This window comes from Haemorhous mexicanus, chromosome 11 (genome assembly GCF_027477595.1).
Source record: "Haemorhous mexicanus isolate bHaeMex1 chromosome 11, bHaeMex1.pri, whole genome shotgun sequence".
In the NCBI taxonomy this organism is placed as follows: Eukaryota; Metazoa; Chordata; class Aves; order Passeriformes; family Fringillidae; genus Haemorhous; species Haemorhous mexicanus.
The window spans coordinates 17,460,722-17,484,784 of record NC_082351.1 but is presented as its reverse complement, the minus strand read 5'-3'; the positions used below and the strand labels follow the sequence as shown (position 1 = coordinate 17,484,784).

Here is a 24,063-nt window from a genome sequence, read left to right as displayed (position 1 = left end):
TGTCCCTACATTTCAGGGCACAAGGTGGGAGTCAGGCAGAACCAAAAGGAAACTTCTCAAACAAGGACTGATGCATTTAGGACTTCTCCAAACACCCCATGGAAATAGTGGTGCTGAAACAGCCAGGCACAGTCAGCTGGCTGTTAAAGCATGTTCTACAGAAGAAATATCAGACAAGGAGAGGCTCTGTCCAGCCTAGATACAAACCCTAATCAAACCCTATCAGGTACAGCTCAGACATTGATATTTCCCCTAATATCTCACAACACAACTGGTAGAAAAAGTCTTCCCTCCATCACTTGGCCACAGAAAGCCCCAACTCTGTATTTAGGACAAGAATTATAAACACATATTACACTGCCTTTGGTAGGTAACACAGATATATTGAATTTGGCTCAAAACTTCTCTATAAATTACAAACTACAATGTGGAACAGAAGCTCCTTAACAAGCAGGATTTCTGGACAGTTGATTTGAGTAACACAACTTCACAGAAATGAAAAACAAAATTGCTTTTGGGAATTCATCTTTAAGTACTTTTATGAAGTAAATGCTGCCTATCAGGAAATTAATTTATGCCTTTCCTCTCAAATACTTTTATTTAATACCAGTGAGAGCAGGACAACTGCCATCTCTCTTAGCTGAGCAGAACAGACACATTCAAACACAGATTCTATGTTTTAAAAACAAATTATCTGAACATCTATGTTGGTTTTGCACAGCCTGGTTTTTGGTATTGGGGTGGCCACAGAGGTGGGTGCTGTGAGAAGCTGCTGGAAGCTGTCACCATGCCCAGCAGAGCCAGTTCTGATGGCTCTGAGGATGGACATGCTGCTGGCCAAAACTGAGCCAGTTACAGAGGCTGTAACACCTCTGTGATAACAGATTTGAGAAGAAAATCAAAACAAAGTGGGACACAGTTTTTTCCTAGCCAGAGAAGAGGAGGAGGTGAGAACATGTGAGGGAAACAACATGGAGACACCAGAGGCAGTGAAGGAGGGGGAGGAGGTGCTCCAGGAGCCAGAGCCGAGATTCCTCTGCAGCCATGGTGAGACCATGGTGGAGCAGCTGAGCCTCTGCAACCTGTGGGATCCATGGGGATGCAGAGATCCACTCACAGCCCATGGGGATCCATGGGGAATGCAGAGATCCACCCACAGCCCAGGAGAATCCATGGGGGATGCAGAGATCCACCCACAGCCCAGGAGAATCCATGGGGGATACAGAGATCCACCCACAGCCCGGGAGAATCCATGGGGGAGCTGCCCATGCTGGAGTGTGTGGATGCCTGGAGGAGGCTGGGGTCCAGCAGGAGACCAGGTGGAGAGAGAGGGCCATTCCAGGCTGGAGCAGCCTGTCCTTGGAGGACTGCACCCTGTGGAAGGGTGACCCACACTGCAGCAGTTTTGGGAGGACTGTGTGCCCCTGGGGGGAATTCACATTGCAGCAGGTGAGAGTGGACCCACACTGGAGAAGTTCACAGAGAACTGTCCCCCGTGGGAGGGACCCCACAGCCTCACAGGGGAAGGACTCCTCTCCCGGAGCAGTGAAAGAAAACCTCAGTGCTGAACTGACCAAATCCCCCATGCACTGTCTCCCTGTGCTGTTGGTGGGAAGGAGGGAATGGCTGGGGGAAGAAAAGGTGTTTTAAGGGCTTATTTTACTTCTCATTATCCTCCTGTGACTTTGTTAGTAATAAATTCACTTTGTGCCTCTAAGTTGAGCCTGTCAGGCCTTTAGAGTGTTTTCTCCTGGTCCTTATCTGAACTCATCAAGCCTTTATTAAATTTTTCTCTCCTCTGCCCACCTGTAGCAGGGGAGTGTGAGTGAGTGACTGTCATGGGTGCCTGGCATTTGGCCAGTGTCAAACCAGGACAATATCCTAAATCCCAAAATTATATTCATTATAAACCAAAGCCTAGCAAAGCCTTCTAGTTCTCAGAGGTAAGTTAAACTCCTTTAATATATTTCTAGAGTCATTCTAATTGAACAGGAATGAAATAGATGATTTTAACATTTTCTGGGAAAAGTGGAGAAATTCTTTGGAAAATGTATTATTTTGAAAAGTGCTTTCCAAATTATTTTATATGGCTGTCTCAATAATCCAACACACACACTGTCTGACTATTGGGAACACTTTCTATTCCTTTGACATACCCATCAAAAATGCTGCCAGTTAACCCAAACCTTTGCAGCGTTTGAGGCTTCTGGATATTCCACACAACTATAGATTTCTTCTGAAGGGATAAAAGGAGTATTTGGTATGGAACACATTTATGTGTACTGTATAAATGATGCTTCTTTCTCCTTTTGGCATAATTTGTGACAGCCCTCCAGTAAAAGATAAAGATAAATGATGCTGTAAGTCTAGTTCAGCACAGTAACACAAATTCAAATGGCATTTTCTCCAGTTCACAGAGTTACTGGGAATCACCTCAAGTATGTTAGAAAAACTTCCAATTTCTATTACCTGGCCTCCTGACGTAACTAATTATGAAAAAGGAATTTTTAAAAAGAATACTAACAAATAATAACAACAACTAGTTCTTACTTGTTTAGTTTTCACAATACACCATTTACAACTGGTTCTGATTTACACTGTGGTTATTCACTGACACGAGATCTTTAACACTCAAAGACATCCAAGATACAAGATCTATTATGCTATAGAGTCTTCTAGGCAGACATGCAAAAATCTAATCAGGTTCACTCTGAAAAGATACATAATCAAGCACAGTCCAATGAATTCTAGATGTCCAGACCAAACACCTGATGGAAATTTAAGGTTCTCCTTTAAGCAGCCATCACCTTATTTTGGAAACAACTTTACAGTTAGAATACAACTATTATTTCACAAGTGTTTCACTCAGCAGAGACAGGAGCTGCTTAATCCAGCATTACTAGGAGGAAAAAAAAAAAAGATTGTAGAACCACACCCTAGGTGTAAACTGATACAGATTTTCCTCTGTAGTTTTGCCTGAAACAATAGCCAGAGGGTGTAATTTAGGGTATATACACCTTGACAAAGCCATGGCTGCAATATCTAGGGACTGACAATTAAATGTTTGCATAGTGAAGTACCTTTGGTGTCTGTCTGATCATGAGGTTGCAGTGAACATGGCTGTCTCCTCTCTCACCCACTGAGCCCCACAACCTGATTCTACATTCTCCTTCCAGTCACAAGAAAAACTCTGCTGATTTCAGTGGCTCACAGCAAGACCCCACATCCCCAGGTAACACTTAATAAACCATCAGAACTCTCATCTTCCTACTCACAGCATCTACTACACCACTCAGCCAGTCAATGAATAAAACCATAGACTCAAAGTTAAATTTATGAAGAGTAAAATACAACAGAATTTTATGTCCATGGAAAGCAAACATCCAATTTACTGTGTATTCATCATAGGACTTGATTTGCAAATTTAATTCTTTAAAGCCTCCACACTTCATTTTATGGCAAGCTGCTGTAGGACTTCCAGGCAACTGTATCAGAAAGAAGGCATCCAACCAACTTGCTTGCAAAGAAAACAATGAGAGCTCTAGATTTCAGAACCAAAGCAATATGGACTTAGCCTCAGTTGCTCCCTACAGGATTTTAGTCCTTCAGCTCTTTTGTACATATTTTTTCAGTGCCAGTTGAGAAAGCTGCATTTTCTGTTGCATTACAGACAGTTGATGAAGATTCAAGTCCTGCTTAGCAACAGAAGGAGGAGCAGATCAAGAACACTGCATGTTTTCTGCCTATTATAATCCCCCCACCAGAAAAATAAGGCATAACCAATTATCCTTTTCCCCTTGTATTATCAATGAAGTTTATCCATGAGCTATGCCAAAGCTATCAGAAGTGGAGATCAGGGTGGGGGTGAGCTTGTAAATAAACCATCTTTCTCATCTGGAACATGTTACCACAAACCAGCTTATTCCACAGGGCTGATGGGCATGTGCACACACAACTAATTGAGCATTTGAGTATTTCTAATCTACCTGAGCCAATAGCCCAGAGTATTTGCCATTTCCAAACCCAGCAATCATGACTCCAAGCCATGTGGGAGCAGCTGCATGTGCAGTTTACTTTGATGAAGTCACATCCTGCCATACCCTGTAGTACCTGGGCTTACCACGGGTGTCTGACTTGCCACAAGAACCCGTGTGAGAGCCACCAGCACCAGTCCTGGCTCACAGCTGCACACAGCCTGCACAAGCAGGGAAGGATTTTCACTGAGCAAAGCCTTCTAGCAGTGGGAACACAGATTACAATAAATTTATTGCCTTCTGTGACAACTGCTTTTATAATCATGCTACTCTGCTACATTGGACTTTGAATTCCCTTTGTCAGATTTTAACACTTGCTGCTAAAAAACTTGAAATGTAAGTACAAAGCTCTATTCATCTCTATGCTGTCACCTACATTGTAAGAATGCCTAGGAAATAACATTGAATATTGTACATATGGAGAAGTTCCACAGCAGTGGATTATTTCATTCATTACACAGGAAGAGAAAGAATTTTCAAGCATCCTAGAGATTATTTAGAATAGTTAATTACAAGTCAAATATTACAATGGTTTGTGAAAGATGAAATCTTTTCTGTCTTGTGAGACAAGAGATCACACCTATGCCCAGACAGCGTTCAGCAGTTCCAGCCACAGGCTGGGCATAGCCAGGAGAGCTGTAAGAACTGGAGACATTCATGTTTATAGATCTGCTGCAATGGAAGAAATACCTTTTAAAATAGTTACCTTAGAGAGAGTAATCTGCATCCTCTTAACCCAATTTATTTAAAAGTATCCTTCACTAAGCCTTTTTGTCTTTCCTGCTCTACTTAGATGATAAAGTTACCATCTTGTATGAAAGTCACATTTCTACATATTTATTGCATTGTTCTCACTGAGTTTTTGTTGTTAACATAGCACAGAAACACTTCAAAAACCAACCTTTAACTAAGTATTATCAAGACATCACCTCTTCTGCACGGGGATAACCTAGCTAATCATACATACCACTTAAGAAGGATTAGATAACAGTGAATTCCTGACTGTTATGTGTGTGTACAGACAACTATTTCAAAATGTTCTTATAAAAAAGAAAATATCCTGCCTCCTCACATGTTATGGACAGATCAAGACAGTCTTGTGGCTGCACTTGCATCCAAAGTCCCCAAGCCCTTGCAATACCACACTAATATTATGGTAATACCTAAAACCTGCCAAGTATCTTTAAAACATATGAGATGACACAGTTCTAACTTGCAGTCTAACATCACAATATTCTATTTATAACACCTGACTCATCCTATCAGAAATAATTAAATATTGTAAACAGAACTTGGATTTAAAGGAAAAAAAGAACCAAGTAAAAAATTAGGGCCAATCACTGCAGACAATTTCAGAAGAGGCATCCTTTCAAATTGCATGTTTTTCAAGCAATCTCATAAAACCTCCACAATCTTCCTAAACAGTTCAAGGCAATTTTAAAGTCTCCCTGTAATTGTTTTATGATAACCAGTCCACAAAACCTTAAAACAATTTGTGTAAATAGTCAATTAAAATGCAATGAAATGAAGAAGAGATTTATCTGATTACAGACTGTGAAGAGCTATGCAGAATGTCAGAAAAGGAGCATGGCACTTTGTACTGCTACCTTAAAATATTTATTTCAAATTATTAAAAATTCTCACAAGTGTATTTGCAGGTAGGCAAGGATTATAGAGCGCTCTAAGCATCTCTCTGATACAATCTGACACAACAAAAAATCAACTCAACTAAGCACCTCCCAAGGCTGAGTAAAAACAAATTTAAATTTGAAATAAGATGCTGTCTCTTACTTGTATTTACAACTTAATATTGGAACAGAAGTTTCAGCAGTGCTTTAATTATTTATGGAACCTGCTGCTGGGAAAATTCTAGACCTCGGGTCTATGTGATAAAGATGCTTCTGGTGAGCCTCCCAGGGCTGGATTTCAGTGCTCAACCCTGCCCAGAAAGAGCTGAAGAAGAACAAGAGTTCATCACATGGCTCTTAGTACTGTCACAGCTCTGGCAACTTCCATTAATAGCAATTAATATAATCAAACCTCAAAGCTTCTGCTGAATGCCCTAGAGGTTCACAGAGCCTTTTTTTTAAATCCCCAAGATATATTAACTGTCAAAGACCAGAAGTTCAGCTGTTACCAGGTGACACGATGAACAGAGTTTGCTCCCACCTGCTCTCCTGACTAATTCCTACTGTCACTAAACCTTCCAGAGTGTCTTCTGAAGGTGCCCACCAAAAACTGACAATCTGCATTCCCACAGAAAACTCACTGCTTGCTTTTTTACGACAGCATATTCTAAAAGTTGTAAGACTGGCGCTGTGCTACATCACCCCACAGCCAACACCAATTCTGACCAGGGACCCAAGTTACAGATGTTCTGTCCTCCTCCTCTACTTTGTTACCAGTTAACTCTAAGTTATGGTGACAGTATGAGTGAAGTGCTTGAAATAGACAGCAGCAAGGGATTCACCTCTCAAAGGATGTAACACACACAAAAATACCCAAACAAACTCAAAAAGGGGCTGTGTGTGTAACTGAAAGAATGAGGTGCTTAAGCTCCAGTAAAGACACCATCGTTTCAGTATGCACTGAATACACTTTAAAAAAAACATTCAATTTTAAATTGTCTATCCAAATCCTTTTTTCTGCTCCCCCTGCTTTTATTTTCCCATCTGAGATGCCATAGTTTCTTTTCTTGTAATTTTAAGTATTTCAAATTTATTTTATGAGTCAGTATAAGAATATAACAGACTTTTATCCCAACCACTTCAAAAGGGTTGTACAAATTAATAAAGTAATGGTGTATTTAATTATGTTGTACATGGGTTGTATCTCTCTGACTCTCAAATACAGATTTGGGGGTGGGAATGGCTTGGTTTTGGGTTTCTTATTTTGAATTTTTCCCCCATGTTTTTGTTTTATTGAAAGGAACATACACGACAACCTTTAGCTATTGGTTGAGGGGAGAGTCAAGAGTTCCTTGGTGGTGGGAGAGGGTTAGGCCCTGAGCCCCACTAAACAACTTTGGTCCTCACTGTTTCTATCCACAGCTTCTCTACTCTTTCACAGAGCAAAATGAGCCAACCTGTTGTTAAATTTTGCAAGAAGCAACAGTTGCCTCTGTTGAAGCCTGTCAAAGTTACCACGCATGAACTCTACACTCACAGGCATAGTTCTATTTAGAGATCCTCTTTCCAACAATGGGCTAGAAAAATCCTTAAAAGCAAACTAAATTCAGCACAAGTTAGCAAGGATCTCCTGAAAAACTGTTTCAAGCACTGATTATGAGGTTTGATATGAAAGAATGTTTTTTTTTTCAAATCAAACAGTGTCAGGTACTACAGACACATCAAACTCCTTTTAAGATCTACTGCACCTCCAAGATGAACTGAGTGACTGCAAACATTTTGGCAGCATGCAATAGCACTCGCTCCCACCATCACACAACTCTGGAAGATGCACTTCAGCAAAGTTTCATTTTAAAATACAGGAAAAATGCATGAAGAGGATGAGATTTTCTACCTTGCTGTTTTGGAATTCATCTACATATTACAATGCAACATGCTATCCTTGCTTCATCTCAGCACAAGTGAGTGGCAGGGGATTCACACCTTTAGCTGGTTCACAAAGCAGTAAGTAATTAAGTGACTACATGAGCCAAAAGATTCTGTCACATCAATTACATATGAAAATAACTAATGAGCACAATTGCTTCTAACATGTTCTTACCTTGATAGGATTGCTCAGCAGAAGAAGGTTTCAGTGTACAAATTCAAAGTAAAGTTAAGGACTTATTTTAAAGTAAAATCTTCCCATACCATTGGGTATCCCTCTCTCACTTCCATCTCTTGGGGATTTTCCATACCAAGAGCAAGTCAAGTCCATTGGGCCCATATCTTATTCCTGCAGCTGATTTCTACATCAAAGCTTAGTGTGGACTGTTACTGTCTCAAAAAGCAACATATAGGAAAGTATCCAGTGAGTTTCTCACTTTTATGAAGGTCAGTGAGTATCTCAGCAGGAAAGATTTAATATTATGTATTAGCAGAACAGAAGGCATGTAAGAGCAGTGAAAAAGAAACATGGAAGTATGAGACACAAACACTGGGAGTTTGGGAAGCCCAAACTCAAATTCTAGTTCTTACTTTAATGTGAGCTTGGTTATGGCAAGGAGGGTTAGATACAGAAAAAAAACCCAAAACAAACGTTTCCTGATCCCTGCATGGAACTAGCATCATTAACAGGTATTAAGGACTCATCAGGCTTCACAACCACTAAAATGCTGAGAGAGGAGCTGCCTGATCAGCAAATAGAAAGTGCCACTGACAAAGGTGTGTCTGAAATCCTGCCTCTCTCCACTCCTTGCAAATACTGCCCTGGAATTACACAGTTACATCCTCCTTTATTCCTTTAAAATAGCATCCATCATTCTTTGCCTTTAAAGCTTGACAAAAGGAGAAGCTGGCAATGTTAAAGTCCCTTTTCTAATACAGTGTTATAACAAGAGGAACACTCTTCATTCAGGAGACACAAACTCAACTGCCTGTGAGGCTGAAATCCACCTCTTGCCAGCAGGCATGCTGAGGGTGAGGCCATTCCCACCAGGAGATGGAGAAAAACAGCATGTGGGAAAAGAAACAACTACCACCCATAGCCCAGTGGGGACACAGGCCAGTGGGAGCCTGACAATTGTTAAATAAAGAAAATGGTTCTTGGTTTTGAACCCAATTCTAATATGTGGGCTGTAAAGCCATGTTCCTTCTTCTGCTCCCTCTCCAGGCCATGAATATTTAGTTATTTTATGCAAACTGGAAGAGTTGCAATGCAAGGTTAAATTAGCCTAAATAACCTTGAAATCCTTTTGTGAAGTTGGGCCTCAGAGTCAACTCCCAATCTGTAGAGAAATAACTTTCTTTACACAAGGAGTTCTGTTGTTACTTGTATTTAAAATACTGTGGGGTACCACGACAAAAGTCTTGAGGTTAAAGCGGATTTAACAAAAATCATACTTTTGGTTCACCCTTCTGTGTTAAGAACCAAGGTTTAGAAAATTCATTTACTTTATAAATGTTTGTTCCTCAATTTTGAATGTAAAATTCTTCCTGGGAAAATGAATCATTTACAGCATTTTCAAAGTTTTATTTGATAACACATACACATGCTGGCATGTTTGCTGCTCCCCTAGTTCCTTAAGTTAAGTTAATCTAAACTTAATTAATACTATTTTAGCTCTATTTTGCAGCGGGCAAAGCTCCCTACAGGCCAGCTACAGGTATATGCCAAGTCAGTGTCTCATTCATATGTCATAAAGCAACCAAAATAAATAGACTTCTGGAAGCCTGACAGGGCTACTAAGTTTCACTTTTAATTCTCAAAGTATTTTATGAAATTCCTTCAACTCACAACCCTACAAATCATTCATATGGTTGGAGTCAGTGCAGAAAAGGTGTGTCTCAGCGATCAGCCTGCACAAAAACAGTTTCATGATCTCTCTCTAGTGGGAAAAAAAATAGGATAGATTATTCTTTACCCTGCCAGCTAATCTTCAGAATCTAGGAATCTTAGATGCTTGCATTTTAATAGGTAGAAATAAGAGCAAATGTATGAAAATCCTTATTGGTAAAATCTTCACTAGTATAATGTGTGTATTTATTGTTGTAAATGCTTTTTTAACATTTGAATGATTTGCCTATTCAGAAAAATGAATTACATATCCAGCACAATGATTAGACTAGGACTTGGCAATGAAGTAATGAAGTGATTTTTCAAGTGCCTAAGAACTCATAGATACACTTAAGAAGATGGCAAAACAACACAAGTGAATCTGCAGGCTGCAGCACAGCTGTCTATTGCATCTTTCTTCCATGCCACTGACCACTGACTCTGATCCTAGAAACTGTATTTTCCAAATTTTAGCAACACTGCGAACACAAAAAATAGCCATTTTGATTCAGGCTCAACATGGATCACCGCCTCCCAATCCTGCCAGCCTGTGCCACCTTGCTTTAGCTTTCATTTGCTGCTTGCAGCTCACAAGTCAGTAAGTGCTGAATCAGATCATCTCCTAAGGTCGCTGGCAAGTTCTGCTTCCCATGATTGTAAACCATGTCTACAAACTCAGTCTTCCATTTCTACAACATCAAATAAATGACTTGGGTCTAACTGCTCTAGTATTTAAAACAGCTGGGCCTGTTCTCTGGCACACTTCTCAGGCACTCGGAGGGAACCAAGAACCAACAGTATTAAGAAAGGTTCTAAAACTTTCTCTGTTCTAAAACTATCACTAAACTAGAAAAACAAACAAACAAAAATTAACATAATAAATCACACTCATCGCTTCCTTTTTTCCTCTGCCTGTTATAAAGTAAATAATAATCTATAGCTTTCATTCATCATCTGCTTACAACTCCAAGTAGCATTGTTACTCTTGCAAGAAACTAGGCCGTAATGGGCTTTTGCTAATCACAGGTGAAAGGTCACTCTCATTTAGCAGAGTACCAAGCAATAAACATAACACAATGACATGACAGGGGAAGGGATTGGTATTGAAATACTAACATGGATTATATCAAGAACAAAAAATACTGTAACTCAAGAGAAGATTTTATCAGTGTTGGTCACAGAGCTTCCGTAGGACTATTTATAGTCTAAAGAAAAAAAAACAAACAACATATAGAAACACAGGAAGGACAGTCTATGCCCTAACTTGAAGTTTTCAAATAAGTATTAATTTAATAATAATGCTAATAACACCAGTCACTGACAGGCCACCAGTCCTAAATCCAAATTGACAGGAAACTTTGACCCTTTCTCTTTCCCGTGCCTGCCCCTCTGCTAAGTAGCTATGAAGAAGAAAACTTCTCCTTGCACTTTTCCTCAAGAATGAATTGCACTCACCTTCTCGGCAAAGTCGCATCGCTTCTCGGTTTCTCCCGTATTCCTTGAAACTTTCCTCTAATGCTGTTCCTAAAACCAAAAAGCCACAAGATTTCAATCCATGGAAAAGCCAGAGGGTAGGACTGACCCCCGCTCGTGACCTGCAGCCCGTTCCCCCGTGGGCACACGCAGGGACGCGACCGTAAACACAGGACAGAGGGACCGAGGGCTCCTGGGCCCCGGAGCGGGGGAGCCGCTGTCAGCGGCGGGGATGCCTCACCTGCGGCGGGAGCTCCCCGCCCCACGCCGAGGCTCAATCGAGGGCAGGAGGTGCCGGGCTCCGGGGACCGGCTCCGACCTCCTCGCACCGTGTCCCGGATTACAGGAACTGGGGCAGGCGCTGCCCGCTCCGCGCCGCTCCCGAGCCCGGCCGGGGGGCGCGCACCGCACAACGAACTCGGCCGCGAACGCCGGGGGTGGGAACGGACCCAACCTCCCCGCCGGGCCTGGCACCCCGCCGTGCCGTCCCGGGGCACCCGCGGGGTGCGCTGGGGACGAGAGGGGGAGGGGGGTGGGGGTGGCGGTGCTCGGCGGCCACTCACCGTCGTTCCCGTGAAGTTTAGCAGCATCGACCCAGTGGCTCCAGGGCTGCCCCAACATCGCCTCGGGGCTGGGCAGGGACCTGCGCTCCCCGACGGCCGCCATTGCCGCTGCGGTGGCGGCGGGGCCGGCGCCGCTCCCGCCTCCTCCGCCTCCTCCCTCGCCGTGGCGGGGCCGCCGCTGCCGCTGCCTGGCGGCCGCGCCGCGCTGCTCCCTCCTGACGTCACCCGCGGCCCGCGCCGACATTCTTTCCGCTGCTACAATGTAACGAGAAAAGTCAGCGGCCGCTTAAGGTGGCGCCCCGCTCTTAAGGCAGCGCCGCGGCGCTGTCAGCCCGCCCGCTCGCTCGGCTTCCTCCCCGCGGGGAACCTGCGGCCCTGCGGCGGCGCCGACTCACCTCTGCGGCGGCCCGGGGGGCAGCGCCCGGGTGCCCATTATTGTGCGGGGAGCGCTGCCTTCCTCTTCACCGTGTAGGTGAGGCGCGCTTGTGTTCGCGCTAACAAAGCGGCGGAAGGGAGCGGGGGCGAGCAGGGCTACGCCGCCTGCCAGGCGTACCCCAGCTCCATGGGCCGCCTGGCTACCTCCGCACCGCGGCCCCGCGACCCTACAAAAACAACGGCCGCATCACAACCCCGCCTGGCACCCGCTGCCCCGGCCAGGGGGGCGGACCGGAGGGCGACGCGGCGGGCGGAGCCGGGCGGGAGCGCCCCGCCCTCACCGCCGGTCCACCTTAAAGCCGGCGCCTCCTTAAAGGCAGCGGCGAGCAGGAAACGCGCTCCGGGCGGGCGCGTCCCCGTCCCCCCCCGGCTCCCTCCCAAACCCTCCTCGCCCGCGGCGGCCGCCCGGCACAGGGGGGACACCGAACGAGTTTCCTGCGCGCTGCTGCCCTCGTTTTACCCGTAACCTGTCTCCCAGGGGTTATTGTTATTTCACTCTCTCATTGTTATTTCACATTTTTAAAACGGCTTTTTTTTTTTTTTCTTTTGCCCCTTGCCTAAACTTTGCGATGACGTCGTGCCGTGTCAAAAGCGAGGATTAAAAGATGCTGTCGTACCTGCTAACTCCAAGTAATAAAGTCTAAGCTTTGCAAAAATCAAGCTCTTTGATTAAAAACCCTGGGTTTAGAATTAATTTATTACAAAGTTTTCTCCACTAGAGTGTTCAAGTACCAATGTCAAACTGTCAGGCCATGATCTCCAACGATTTCTGGCCATGTTTGATGCCACTGTCAGTAACAGTTGTTGTCATCCTCGAAGAACAGCTAAAAATATGTAAATCTGATGTGCTGCCTCCTCTACAGGTGCTCTATAGCACGGGACTGCTGACAGATCCCATACATGTATTTGCAAAACCACACAGCAGAAATCAGAGCTGTAAATAAATTTGTTTAACCTGCAGAGGTGCATATACACGCAGGCTCAGCTAATTTTAATTTTCTATTTCAAGTGTGGGACTATACAAGCTAGAGATGTTTCTTTCCAAATTTATGCATACAAAATATCTATAAATTCAAGCTCATCACATGGAATAGCATAGGCTGTAATTATAAGAATAGTTTCAGTGTTCCACCCAACTGATAATTTATGTCACACTCAGAATGTATCTCGTAAAATTGCAGATCTAATACGGGGCAGCTAGCATGATTTTTCTCTCCTCCTGATCAACTTGAAGTCTAAATTCATAAAAGGCCAACACCATAAAATTTAGATAAAGAGAGCTTCACTGACTTCTGCTGCAGACCCTGGCAGCAGGATTAACTATTAAAGGCCATCAGGCTCTTGAGCTGGGCCCTGATGCTTCAGTTACACTGCCCTGCCTGTAGCTTCCCAAAACTCTTCAGCTTAGTCTGAGAATGAATAAAGGTGTTAATGGAACCAGAGTCTAAAGATGAGTGAAATGCATTATTGTTTGATTAATTATCAAATAGCACACTTTGTGATATAGAACACTATAATTAAAGCTATGAACATCACTGGAAGAAAAATGTCTGTCAGGTGCTGAACAGCTTCTGAACAGAATCTCAGCTTTTTTTGTGGTGTAGAAGGCAGATAGGAAAGAAGCCTATGCCTGATTTCTTTCAAGCTGAGTTCTTCAACAGTGCTTCACAAATGGAGTCTAAGATAATATCCATAGCTGAATGCAGACTCTAGGCATAGGATAAAGCAAGTTCCAGACAGATCTATATTCTCTGTGTCAAATATTCTCATTTATACTACAAACTTCATTCATGCAGCTTTCCTTTGTCCTGGAGTAAGCTGTCAGAAAGCTGCCTCAGCTGTAGTTTGAAAAAGAAACCTTGATAAGTCCAAGTGTCCATCAAATTCATAAAGGGTTTTTCTATTATTTACTTTACACAAATCATAAAGCAAGCATAGTGACGAGTGACCAAACAGAGTCATAGAACACCATCACCTACCCTTTAACAGCGGCAGAGTTGACCATGGCAGATCAATTTCATGTTCACACATCACATGATTCTTTTCTTTAAACATTACCAATGTATTTATGTCAAGTTATGCAAAAATTGGCAAATTACATCAATTAACTAACTACATTAACAAGGCAATGGATTGTCAACTTCTTAGTTTCTAAAGCTGACACTCTTCGAGTTACTCAGACGTGCCTCTTGCTTCAGAAGTGCCAGCCACACAGGTAAAAGCACACGCCACTGTTATTTCATACAGCTCTGATAATCCCCTTTATGGCTCTTCTCTGCTCTTTCAATCTGGCTGTTGCATTTTTAGCCTCCCTCTTTCACAGCTTTTTTTTCTTTGCCTATATATTCCCACTCAAGATCTAATTCTGCAGTCTGGGCCTCAGGCTGTCCTTTAGTAAACCTTCCGCTGCTGCAATATTTTCTCACTGTGCCGTGAGTACATCAGTATTCCAGCAGAGGGAGGGAAGTGGCAGCAGAAGGATCAGTTCATCAGTTCAAGTGCACAAGACCGATTAGTCAGACAGCAGGAATAGGGGCAGATCAAAAACTAATTTTACAGGGACTGGAAGTGGCGAGAATTTTCTTTCCCCACAAATTCATTAGGCTGAATATGTTGTTTGGGCTCTTTAAAGCACACTAGTTCAATTTTCTTACATTGTTTCCATAAAGCTGTAGATGGATGCATTGATTATTTTAAGTAAAAATAGGGAAACCCCTGAAAATCCATGTTAGAAGGAGATCAGAATTGAAAACACATGTACAAGCAGTAGACTTTAACAGAGGTGGCTGTTACAAATCTGAGACATCCAGTTAGAAGAGCTATCATCCGAAGCTCCCTTGGTGGTCAGCAGAAAGGAAGGGATGCTTCTGGGATCAGTTTGGTCCCTCCTGGTGCAAACCACTATTTGAAGAAGCCCTTCTCTTCCCACTGACCACAGGAGTAGCCATGGATGACCACACACATAAATTAGGCACCTGCATTAGACATCCAGAGTTCAGTGGGGTGAACCTGGCCAGGAGTGGGGAGACCATTCAAGTTTGTAAAACTGCCTAGAAGCCAATACTTCTCTTTAACACAACAAAAAGGAGCTTGGAAATGCCCTTGGTTGGTTCTAAGGACTTATCTGAGGAAGCAAAATAGCCCAAGCAGTAGCATTGGGACTGAACAATGTGTGAAAAACCATGAACTGCTCATACCTGTGAATGAGAACAAGTATTTGGAGAACAGAGAGAAAGCACAAAGAGGAGTTAAGTTAAGCTCAAAGAGAAAGTAGAGAAGGAAAAATATGAGGCAGGAAAACAGCAGAAAACAGTGGATGATATGATGTAGAGAAAACAGTCAAATAATGATGTGAAGAAAGCATAAACAAACAAAACATATAACACAACCTGCAAAAGCAAAGAAAAGAGACAAAAATAGGAAGCAAAACATACAGAAAAGGAAAACTCGCAGTTTTAAAGCTCACTAGGTAGATTTAACAATAGATTAAACATGGCTGGAAACACTATGATTAAATGTATGCCTACAAACAGCATGCAACTGCTGAAAACTGCAGCGGATGGTTATTTCATGGCATGACACTGCAGGCATTTTTTCACCTGTACCAGCAGGTTTCATTCTTTTGCCAGGTGGTCCAGGAAAGCCGATCAAACAGGGAACACCTACTTCAGCTGTTCAGTTAGAATCTGTATGACAGCCTCTGTATAGGACCTGAGATATGACAACTCTTAACTGGAATGAAAAAGGAAGGATGAATCTGCAGCCGAACTCTTTTAAGAGCAGAAGTACAATGATACCATTCACCGATGATTTTCCACAATGGGAGTGAAAGGATGTGAGAGCTGAAGTGCAAAGGGAGAGACGGGGAGAATCCACGGGGGTGTCACTTTATCAGTACTCAGAAGAAAGGAAAATAGTGAATTCACAAAAAGTCTGTCAAGGAGAAGCTCTGAGGGGCATTATGGCACTAAATGAAATCAAGTAAGTTAATTCTGGCCAAAGGTATGAAATGACCAAGAAGGGCATAAAAACTAAGAAGAAATGCCATTATTTGTTGGTAGGTGGGATTCAGAATGAAGTGACAGCTCAAGAAGCTGACATGCTGAAGTCCTGACCCTCCCATCACCTCCTGCTGAAAAGGCTGGAATGGGGAGCACATTCTATACATTTTAAAATGTATCTCCAGTATGAGAAATGTAAGACTATTATTGGGCAAGTATGGAAGCAAGAGATAAAAAAGTTTACATTAATCAAAACATCCAGATGAAGACAGAACTACCTAGCCATAACAAACAGACCATTTAATTTAAGCCCCGTTATGGCAAAATATTAATACACTAAGAAAAACACATTATGGTTATCTGTAGTTCACTCTGACACCCAGGAAATCAGCAACTTCTCCCTTCACAGCTACACGTTGGATTGTGATCCTGCAAAAGTAATGCTAATCATAAGCAGCACACAATAAAAAAAATTACATAAGAAATCATGCTAGTTTATTATCCCTTTTCCCATGGATCCTGGAGGTTGATGTGTATAATTTTATTTATGAGTAACACTTCAAAGGTGAAACTGGAGATGCTCAGAAGTATTGGAATACAGCTACTTTAAATGCTGGAATAGAAATTATTGTGCATATCTATTACAAACCACCTGCACCAGGGGAAAGAACAATATTATTAAGATTAGAAGACTAACTTAAGGGATCCTTTTCTGAGAAGGAAGAATTGGGGAATGGAGGCTATGAAGTACATCTGCAAAGAATTCTGCATTAGGATGAGAATGCAACAGATGCCCTTAAATGTTTATCCAAACATCACAATAACACTTTTACACCCCAATTATTAAACAATGTTATTACCATGCATTAAGAACCTAGCAAAAGACTATAACCACTTCCTTCTCTAGTTAACTTTCAAATATATCTACAAAAATTCATGACACAGTGATCTAATGCAGAATAATGAGCAGAGGAACACAGATCTTTGCCCTGCTTAATGACACCACATATTGTCAATTCTTGAAGGGAAATTTACAGAGAAAAACACTCTGTAGTGATACAAAGCTTCCAAGAGTTAAAGGTAAATAGGCAAAACTACACAAAATACAGGCAGTTAATGATCTGGAAATCAAACTAATGTTTACTATTTTTGCAAAAGGTATTGAAATTACCTTTTGAATTTGGAAATGTTAAAACTATTTCAGCAATCTAACTGTGCAGATGAATCATTTTAATCAGAGGAATCAAGCAGGTATGACCTTTCAGATTCTCATTTATACACAGAGAATATGACATTAAAACTTAGAATTACTCAAGTACACAGCTGTTCAGGCCAATTGTAACAAAACATTAGTGCTGGATTCCCATTTATTGAAACCAAAGCACTTGATGGGGACAATTTGGTACGACTGATCTGCTGGAACCTAACTGCCATGCAAGGTTTCATAACCCTGCCTGGTTTCTTGCCAATTTTAAGATTCTGGGTCCAAGCACAGCTCACAAGACTTGAGTTTCTTAAAGGGAAGTGGCTGAGGCCCCATAACTTCTGATGTGCTTCAAACACCAAACCAAGGATCCTAAGAACCCTGGCTCAAGGAAATTTAAATTTAAACCTTCTTCTCATGTTTGACTGCTGCCTGCTGATGCTTTGCTGATGCTACCTGCTCTGACCACATGCTTAGCAAGTTAACAACAAAATATTACACAAATTGGACATGGGCAGGTCTGTGGGACTTAACAGGATGCACATGAGGGTGCTAAGAGAATTAGTTTGAAAGGTCACAGATGGGGACCATGAGATTGCCAGCAAAGTGGCTAAACTGCTGTGCTCAAAGGGTGGGAATGGCTCAAAATCAAATGGCAATCAGTCACAAACAGAGCTCCTTGGGGATCAATATTGGGCTCATTCATATCCAATATCTTTTAGAATTATCTGGGTGATTGGAATAAATAGATTGTCAAGTTTGCAGGTGACACAAAAATTTGGAAAACAGATAGATCCACCCAAAGTGTCCCTATGCACAGAGATTGTGACAGGCTGGAAGACTGAGCCACTTCAAGAGACACATTAAAAAACTGGACAGGGTTCAGCAGAGAGCTAACAAAGTGATAAGAAGGTTGGAAAACTTTGTGAAAAAATTTAAAGGAATTGAGTTCATTCAGCCTAAAGAAGAGAAGGTTCAGGTGAGATGTAATCACAGTCTTCCAAGAAGTAAAATATAATTATAGAGAAGATGGAGGTAATTCTCTTCACAAGGAACAAAGTGATGAAGCAAGAGGCATAAGTTGGTTCTGAAGTTCTGTCTAGATGAAACAACAAAATATTTACTGTGAGGACAATTACATATTGGAACAGGCTGCCCAGAAAAATTGTGAACTTTCTCTTGCCAAAAATATTTAATCCTTAGCTTGACCAGGCCTCAGATAACCTGCCTTAAAAAGAAGGTTGGACCAGATGATGTCCAGAGGATTGTTCCAATTTAGACTTTCCTAGGATTATATGAAAGCCTGATAGATGTTGTGACCCTACTCAGTGATGAGGAGCAAGGAAGTAGAAAGAACAAAGCCAGTTTTTGCACCCAGACACTCTTGCTTCACTAAGACAGACACCTCTCAGGTTGCTGGAAAATCCAGGGAAGCATTTTGCTATAAAAACTTCAGGTATTACAACTTCAAATGTTACATATTGCAAGACCCAGACAGTAACAAACATTCCTTACAATTCTTGAGCCCAGGCTAACCCTGCCACTTAAATAAGTTCTGCAGGCCAGATCCATGCTAACCATAATGGCTCTTTCTGCTGCTGCAATCTATTTTAAAGTATATTAAAAGATGATTTGCCCAGCAAACACTGGCCAGGCTGTAATAGTCTGGATTCTTCATATCTGTGCATAAGAGTGAAGTCTTTTTTTCCATGGAGTTAAGCAAAAATATAAAAAATGGTGAAATGCACGTGATGATAAAGAGTAAAGATAAATGTAAGGGAAACAGAGAAAGAAACAGATAATCTTTCAATGAATTAGCAGTACCTGATATAATAATCTGCACTAGCAGCCCTTCAGACAAAATTTCAATTTATTATCATAATTTGCTCTTTTTTTTCTAACATTCTGCAATGAATACTAGTCATGCAGAATAAACCCACTGTGTTAGGCAACTGTACAGTCTTATCTCAGATTACAATTCCACTTTCTGAACTTGTAAAATAATAGGACTGATGCAGGTGGTAGGCTATGGCATATGCCAGAGCCTAACAGCCTTCAAATGCTTTAACATATCATGGAAACATGTAAATAGAAAAAATGATTATTCAGAAAATGAAGATTACTTCTTCTGAAACATAAAAAAATAAACAAATTTAAAATATTGATTCTACTATATTCCCATCTGGCAAAATGTACTTTTCCAAATCACCTAATTGACTGAAAGTTATAATCCAGTTTAGTTTTATCTTTTAAGTTTGGCAGTTGCATGCCAAGTTGAACTCCTTCTAGGCTGACTGTAACGTCACTTTATTTCCCACTGAAACATACATTAAACATCTGCATTTAAAAAAGTCTCCCCACTGCATCTGGTAACACTTCAGACTTGCTTTGCAACCCTGCTAATATTCTGTTCTCTACGTTTCTCACATCTAGAGACTGAGAATCTTATGCTTAATGAAAATATTTGGTTAAGCATGTCACAGTACCTTGAAAGTATGGTGAATCGCTGGGTTGATTTATCAATTGATCTTCATCTGTTCAGATTTTGGAAGCTTTTCCTAACTTGTACCTGATTAATTCTGAAAGAAAAGAAAAGAAAAAGAGTACAGCACTAAAACATTTGAAACTTTAACTCCATTTCCTAACGATGAATGTGTCTATTTAAAAACGAATACGAACCACTTTATCAATTTTACAAACACAGTTTGTGCAATGATTTCAAACTGAAAGGTAAGCAGGGAGCTGTTATGGTGTGTTCTGTCCAGAGCAGCTCTCTAAATGGCAGCCTGACATTACCACAAAGGCATGCATCGGATGAAACCTCAATCTTCAGCCCAGTTACCGCACTCGCACCGACTCCCGCTGCCCAGGTTCCCGAGCACGTGGCTGTGTCTGTATCACACACTGGAAATACAGCAGAGCTGGGATTTCTGCACAGGGTTTTTCTAAAATACAGCATGACCCCAACAACAGGGGCTCTCAGCATGCAGCCACTGACAGCTTCACCACCATGCCACAGAACATGGAGAGGTAAAAATGATCCTTCACGTAATCAACGTCAGGGACTATCACTGCACCACCAATGAAGAATTTAGAGAAATGTACAGAAGGAGCCTTCCCACAAACAGGACCTCTATCATCTCAAGCTCAGGTTTTTAAGATCCTTTCATTCAGTGCTTATAAACTTGTTTATATAAATGAAATTTAATCCCAGTTAGCTTTGGTTTAGCATAAATCAATGCCAAACCAGTTAAAGCTAAACCAAAGCCCTGTTAAAACTTAGAAAAAAGCTCAACTATTTTTGTGCACAGGTTATATTTAAGATCAATTAATTGATTTTTACAAGTGCTTTGAAATTAAACTGATTTTTTTTCATCACTAAAAAAGCCATGAAGATACATATAAATTAGCCAACCTAGCACTGGGACTGGATGACACTTCAGAGAAAACCATTTTTTTCCCCTAAAGGACTAAAGTCCAGACAAGAGGAATGCAGTCCAAGAGGGCACCTGAGCTGTCCCCCAGTCTGTAGGGCTCTGCTCCAGTGGAAGGTGCCAAATGAATCTTTTCCTGGCTTCTGGCTGCTCCTCTGGGAAGATATCTGCCAACTAAATTTATATCTTTAAAGTCTTTTTACGCACTGAGGATAAACTCTTTTTTCATCTCTTCCTTTAAACTGCAGCAAATCAGCTAACATTACCTTGACTGAGATCCTCTAGAGATATATTTACTATTTCTAAGATTGACTCTGCTCAGTGACATAGGTGATCCTAAGAAGAACATCCTCACTTAATTATATTCTAGTTACTGCATAAAATCCAAATTTCTCTTGATTTCAATGGACAAGACTTGAGAGCAAGTCCAATATTATTTTTTTTTCTCTCCCCTCTGTAGGCACTATTTTGCTTTACGCTTAATAGAAGTGATTCTTAGTACATCAGTAGAAGTCTCAGAAAATGCTTGGTACACATACAAATCTCACTGAATACTGCAGTATAAAACTTTCTCCTCAACTCCTGCTGCTGCTAACTAAGAAAATGCAACGCAGTGTTTACCAAAAATCCTTTTTGTCCTTTAGTAGTTTAGGACAGGAGACTCTGAATTTATATGGATCATCCCCTTCCCAGCAGGTCATTCAATGTTTAGCCTCAAAGTCCCAAGCCCTTCGAGCATATGACCTACCTGCTGTGGAAGTAATTCACTCCTCCATCTCTAGCCCAGTTTCTTTAGGGGATATGAGAGCTTTGCATGCAAAACATTCTTTCTTTTATCCTGATGTAAATGTTACTTTTTTATAAAAGGTGAGTTCTGTTGCTTCATGCAAAAATGAAAACAAAAACTATAAAGTAGAAGACATCTCCAAAGACTTACAAATCTAGAAAGAGGGTAGCAAAGAAATGGACAAGACAAGGGTGAAGGAAGGATCAGCAAAAATTTTATTCTTGTGTATGAAAGATCAGAGCATACTATGTCACCACCTGTGAATTTTGCTGTAGGGATTACACCTGCAGTTGAGTTTATAAGAAGTTAAAAGAGTAAGTCTCAAAAGAATAAATTGACAGCTTAATGACCCTTTAAAGAGAACTCTTTCTCTGGATAATGGGTGGCAGAGAACAGGAATGATTCCTGTTGAGAATTTACAGCAGGTCAATTACAACCACAACTGTCAGCAGAGAGTAACACAAGGAAGTCATGGGATGATTGAGAACAAGTCAGGTGGAGCTCTCTCCTTGGTACCCTGGAAAAGGGAGAGCTGGGTGAGAGGCAGGAAAATGACAAAAAAAGCCAAAGCAGCAATCCAGGAAAATGGAAAAAGGCCTGCATTTCCAAACCAGTGAAGCATTATGTCACTCTCTTTGCCTGACTATCAAAGAAACTTGGACAAAATTGCTGTTTGATACTTTGAGGAATTACTGCTATGCCAGGCAGGGAACCACAGCCTGGCAGAGCAAAAGCTGTACACCCCAGCCAAAACTGTATCTACACAGAATACATATAATATAGGCAGAGTTACAATTACAAATGCATATTATCCATTTAAGGGGAAACACATTTACATGAAAATTGTAATTGCAAATCAACTCATTAAAATACAGAAAATAGAAATGTATGTGATAGAGCATCCCTAACTTTTGAAAGCATCAAAACTAATGCCTCAGCTATCCAAGGTCCTTTAACTCTGTTTCTTTTCAGGTGCCAGAAACATGCACCAAAGAATGTGCCACAATTTTGGAATAGTCTTTCCCCTGTGTTACCTACTAAATATTCAAATTTAACATAACATACAAAGGCTGTATTTATATAAACAAAGATGTGGACATGCAGAATATAATCACACCCAGCTGTAAGTCTGGGGACAACCTCACAAAGTCTCACTCTGGCCCTTGGAGAGGCAGGAGGAGGAGGGGTGTGCAGGGAGCAGCAGCAGGGCAGCAGCAGCCCAGGGGCTGCCGTTATGGTCAGCTGGCAACTCAAGGGCAAACCCCAGCAGCTCCCAGGCTCATCCTGGCTGCGCTGGAGATTCTCTGAACCTACCAACTGCAGAATCTCAGGGGGTCAAAGATGGTATCAGAACCACCAGGGCACAACTGGCCCTGCTAGTCTCTCCAGGAGACACAATTTTTCACATCTTCACAGACTGCGAAATAACTACCAGCTCCGTTCAGAGATTAAATACCAAACTTCAATAAACACCAACTCCAAAATTACAGCTGCTCAAGATTTCCTGTATTTCCTGTGTACACCAAGAGCAAGTGTTTCTCAGAATTACCTAAATATTTACTATTATTTGTGCAAACACAAATGCAACAGAATATTTGATGTAAAATATAATAATAATACAAGTTATTCTGAAACTATTTCAAACACAGGGATCTTAATTATAATGAGAAGGATCAAACTTTAATAACTACATAACTAATACCTTAATCAATGGAGAAGCAATAACACCTTTTGGATAATTGACAAAAATTGCAAAATGATTATGCACAGCAAAGTGCACTTGATGGGTCTTAACTTTGAGTACTGTAATTTTCCTTTGTCTAATGACAACAGACAAAGACCATTGCATACATTTTCTTCCTCAACAAATCATGTCATCACTGATTTTATCTTCCAACAATTTCTCTTTTACCTCAGAAGTCTTCTTCAGCGGCAAGATTTAAAAAGTCATAAGAACCCTTTGCATATTCCACTTCAACAATTTAAGTAAAACCACACAAAGCATTGAAGAGAAAGGTAAAAAACATACCTCATTTCAGAAATAAGGCAAGATTATTTCTTGCATTATTTGCAAGAATTGAGACTTGCTCAATACTATGAGCAAGTATTTTGTCCTATATTTCAAAGCACCCACATCTTGCAGTATTATTTATGCCACGATTTATTTCAAAGTTCAATCCCTAAAACACATTATCTTATTGCAGCAAGCTAAGATAAATATGGACAGTTGAAATTATATTTATACATTTCTTTAAAAATGGTATTTATGTCTGTAGAGAAGAAAAAGATATGTTCTGCATTTTAAGCCACAAGAATATTTCATACCAATTACAACTTGTATTACATCAGAAACACAAACAATGAAAGCCTGGTAGCTAGCAGTAAGACACTGGACATCAGAATTTCCCATTTTTAAAATTAAAAAAAAAACCCTGATTGGATCATTTAAATAGTGCATGAAGTAAAACAATAATGAAGTAAAAAACCTAAGAAAAATAGACAAACATATAATATAAACACACTTTTCAAGACAGAAAGGCACAGCTAATCAAGGCAATTGAGAGTACATGAATAATAGGATTTGCAAAATTTATTACTGAGCTTCTCTGTTAAAGGTAACATTATTCAAATGACACCATCACAGTTATTGCAGATTAAGGATTTCAAATTAGCTCCTTGTGTATATCATT

General features: G+C 41.1%; 1 protein-coding gene across 4 annotated transcripts in view; it reads right to left on the bottom strand.

The window, feature by feature from the left end:
* The window catches only part of ATXN7 (ataxin 7), an 83,081-nt gene that overhangs the window by 44,538 nt on the left and 14,480 nt on the right, over positions 1–24,063 (bottom strand). For 3 of the 4 annotated variants that reach the window (XM_059856719.1, XM_059856722.1, XM_059856720.1), the window contains exons 2-4: positions 19,639–19,731; positions 11,513–11,767; positions 10,932–11,000 (exon numbers count right to left, since the gene is read on the bottom strand). In XM_059856719.1, coding sequence (XP_059712702.1) covers positions 10,932–11,000; positions 11,513–11,756 — 313 coding nt within the window. In that variant the 5' untranslated portion in view covers positions 11,757–11,767; positions 19,639–19,731. Of the gene's footprint in view, positions 1–10,931; positions 11,001–11,512; positions 11,768–11,907; positions 12,159–19,638; positions 19,732–24,063 lie in introns of those variants that run through there. The other variant, XM_059856721.1, reaches the window with a different exon arrangement.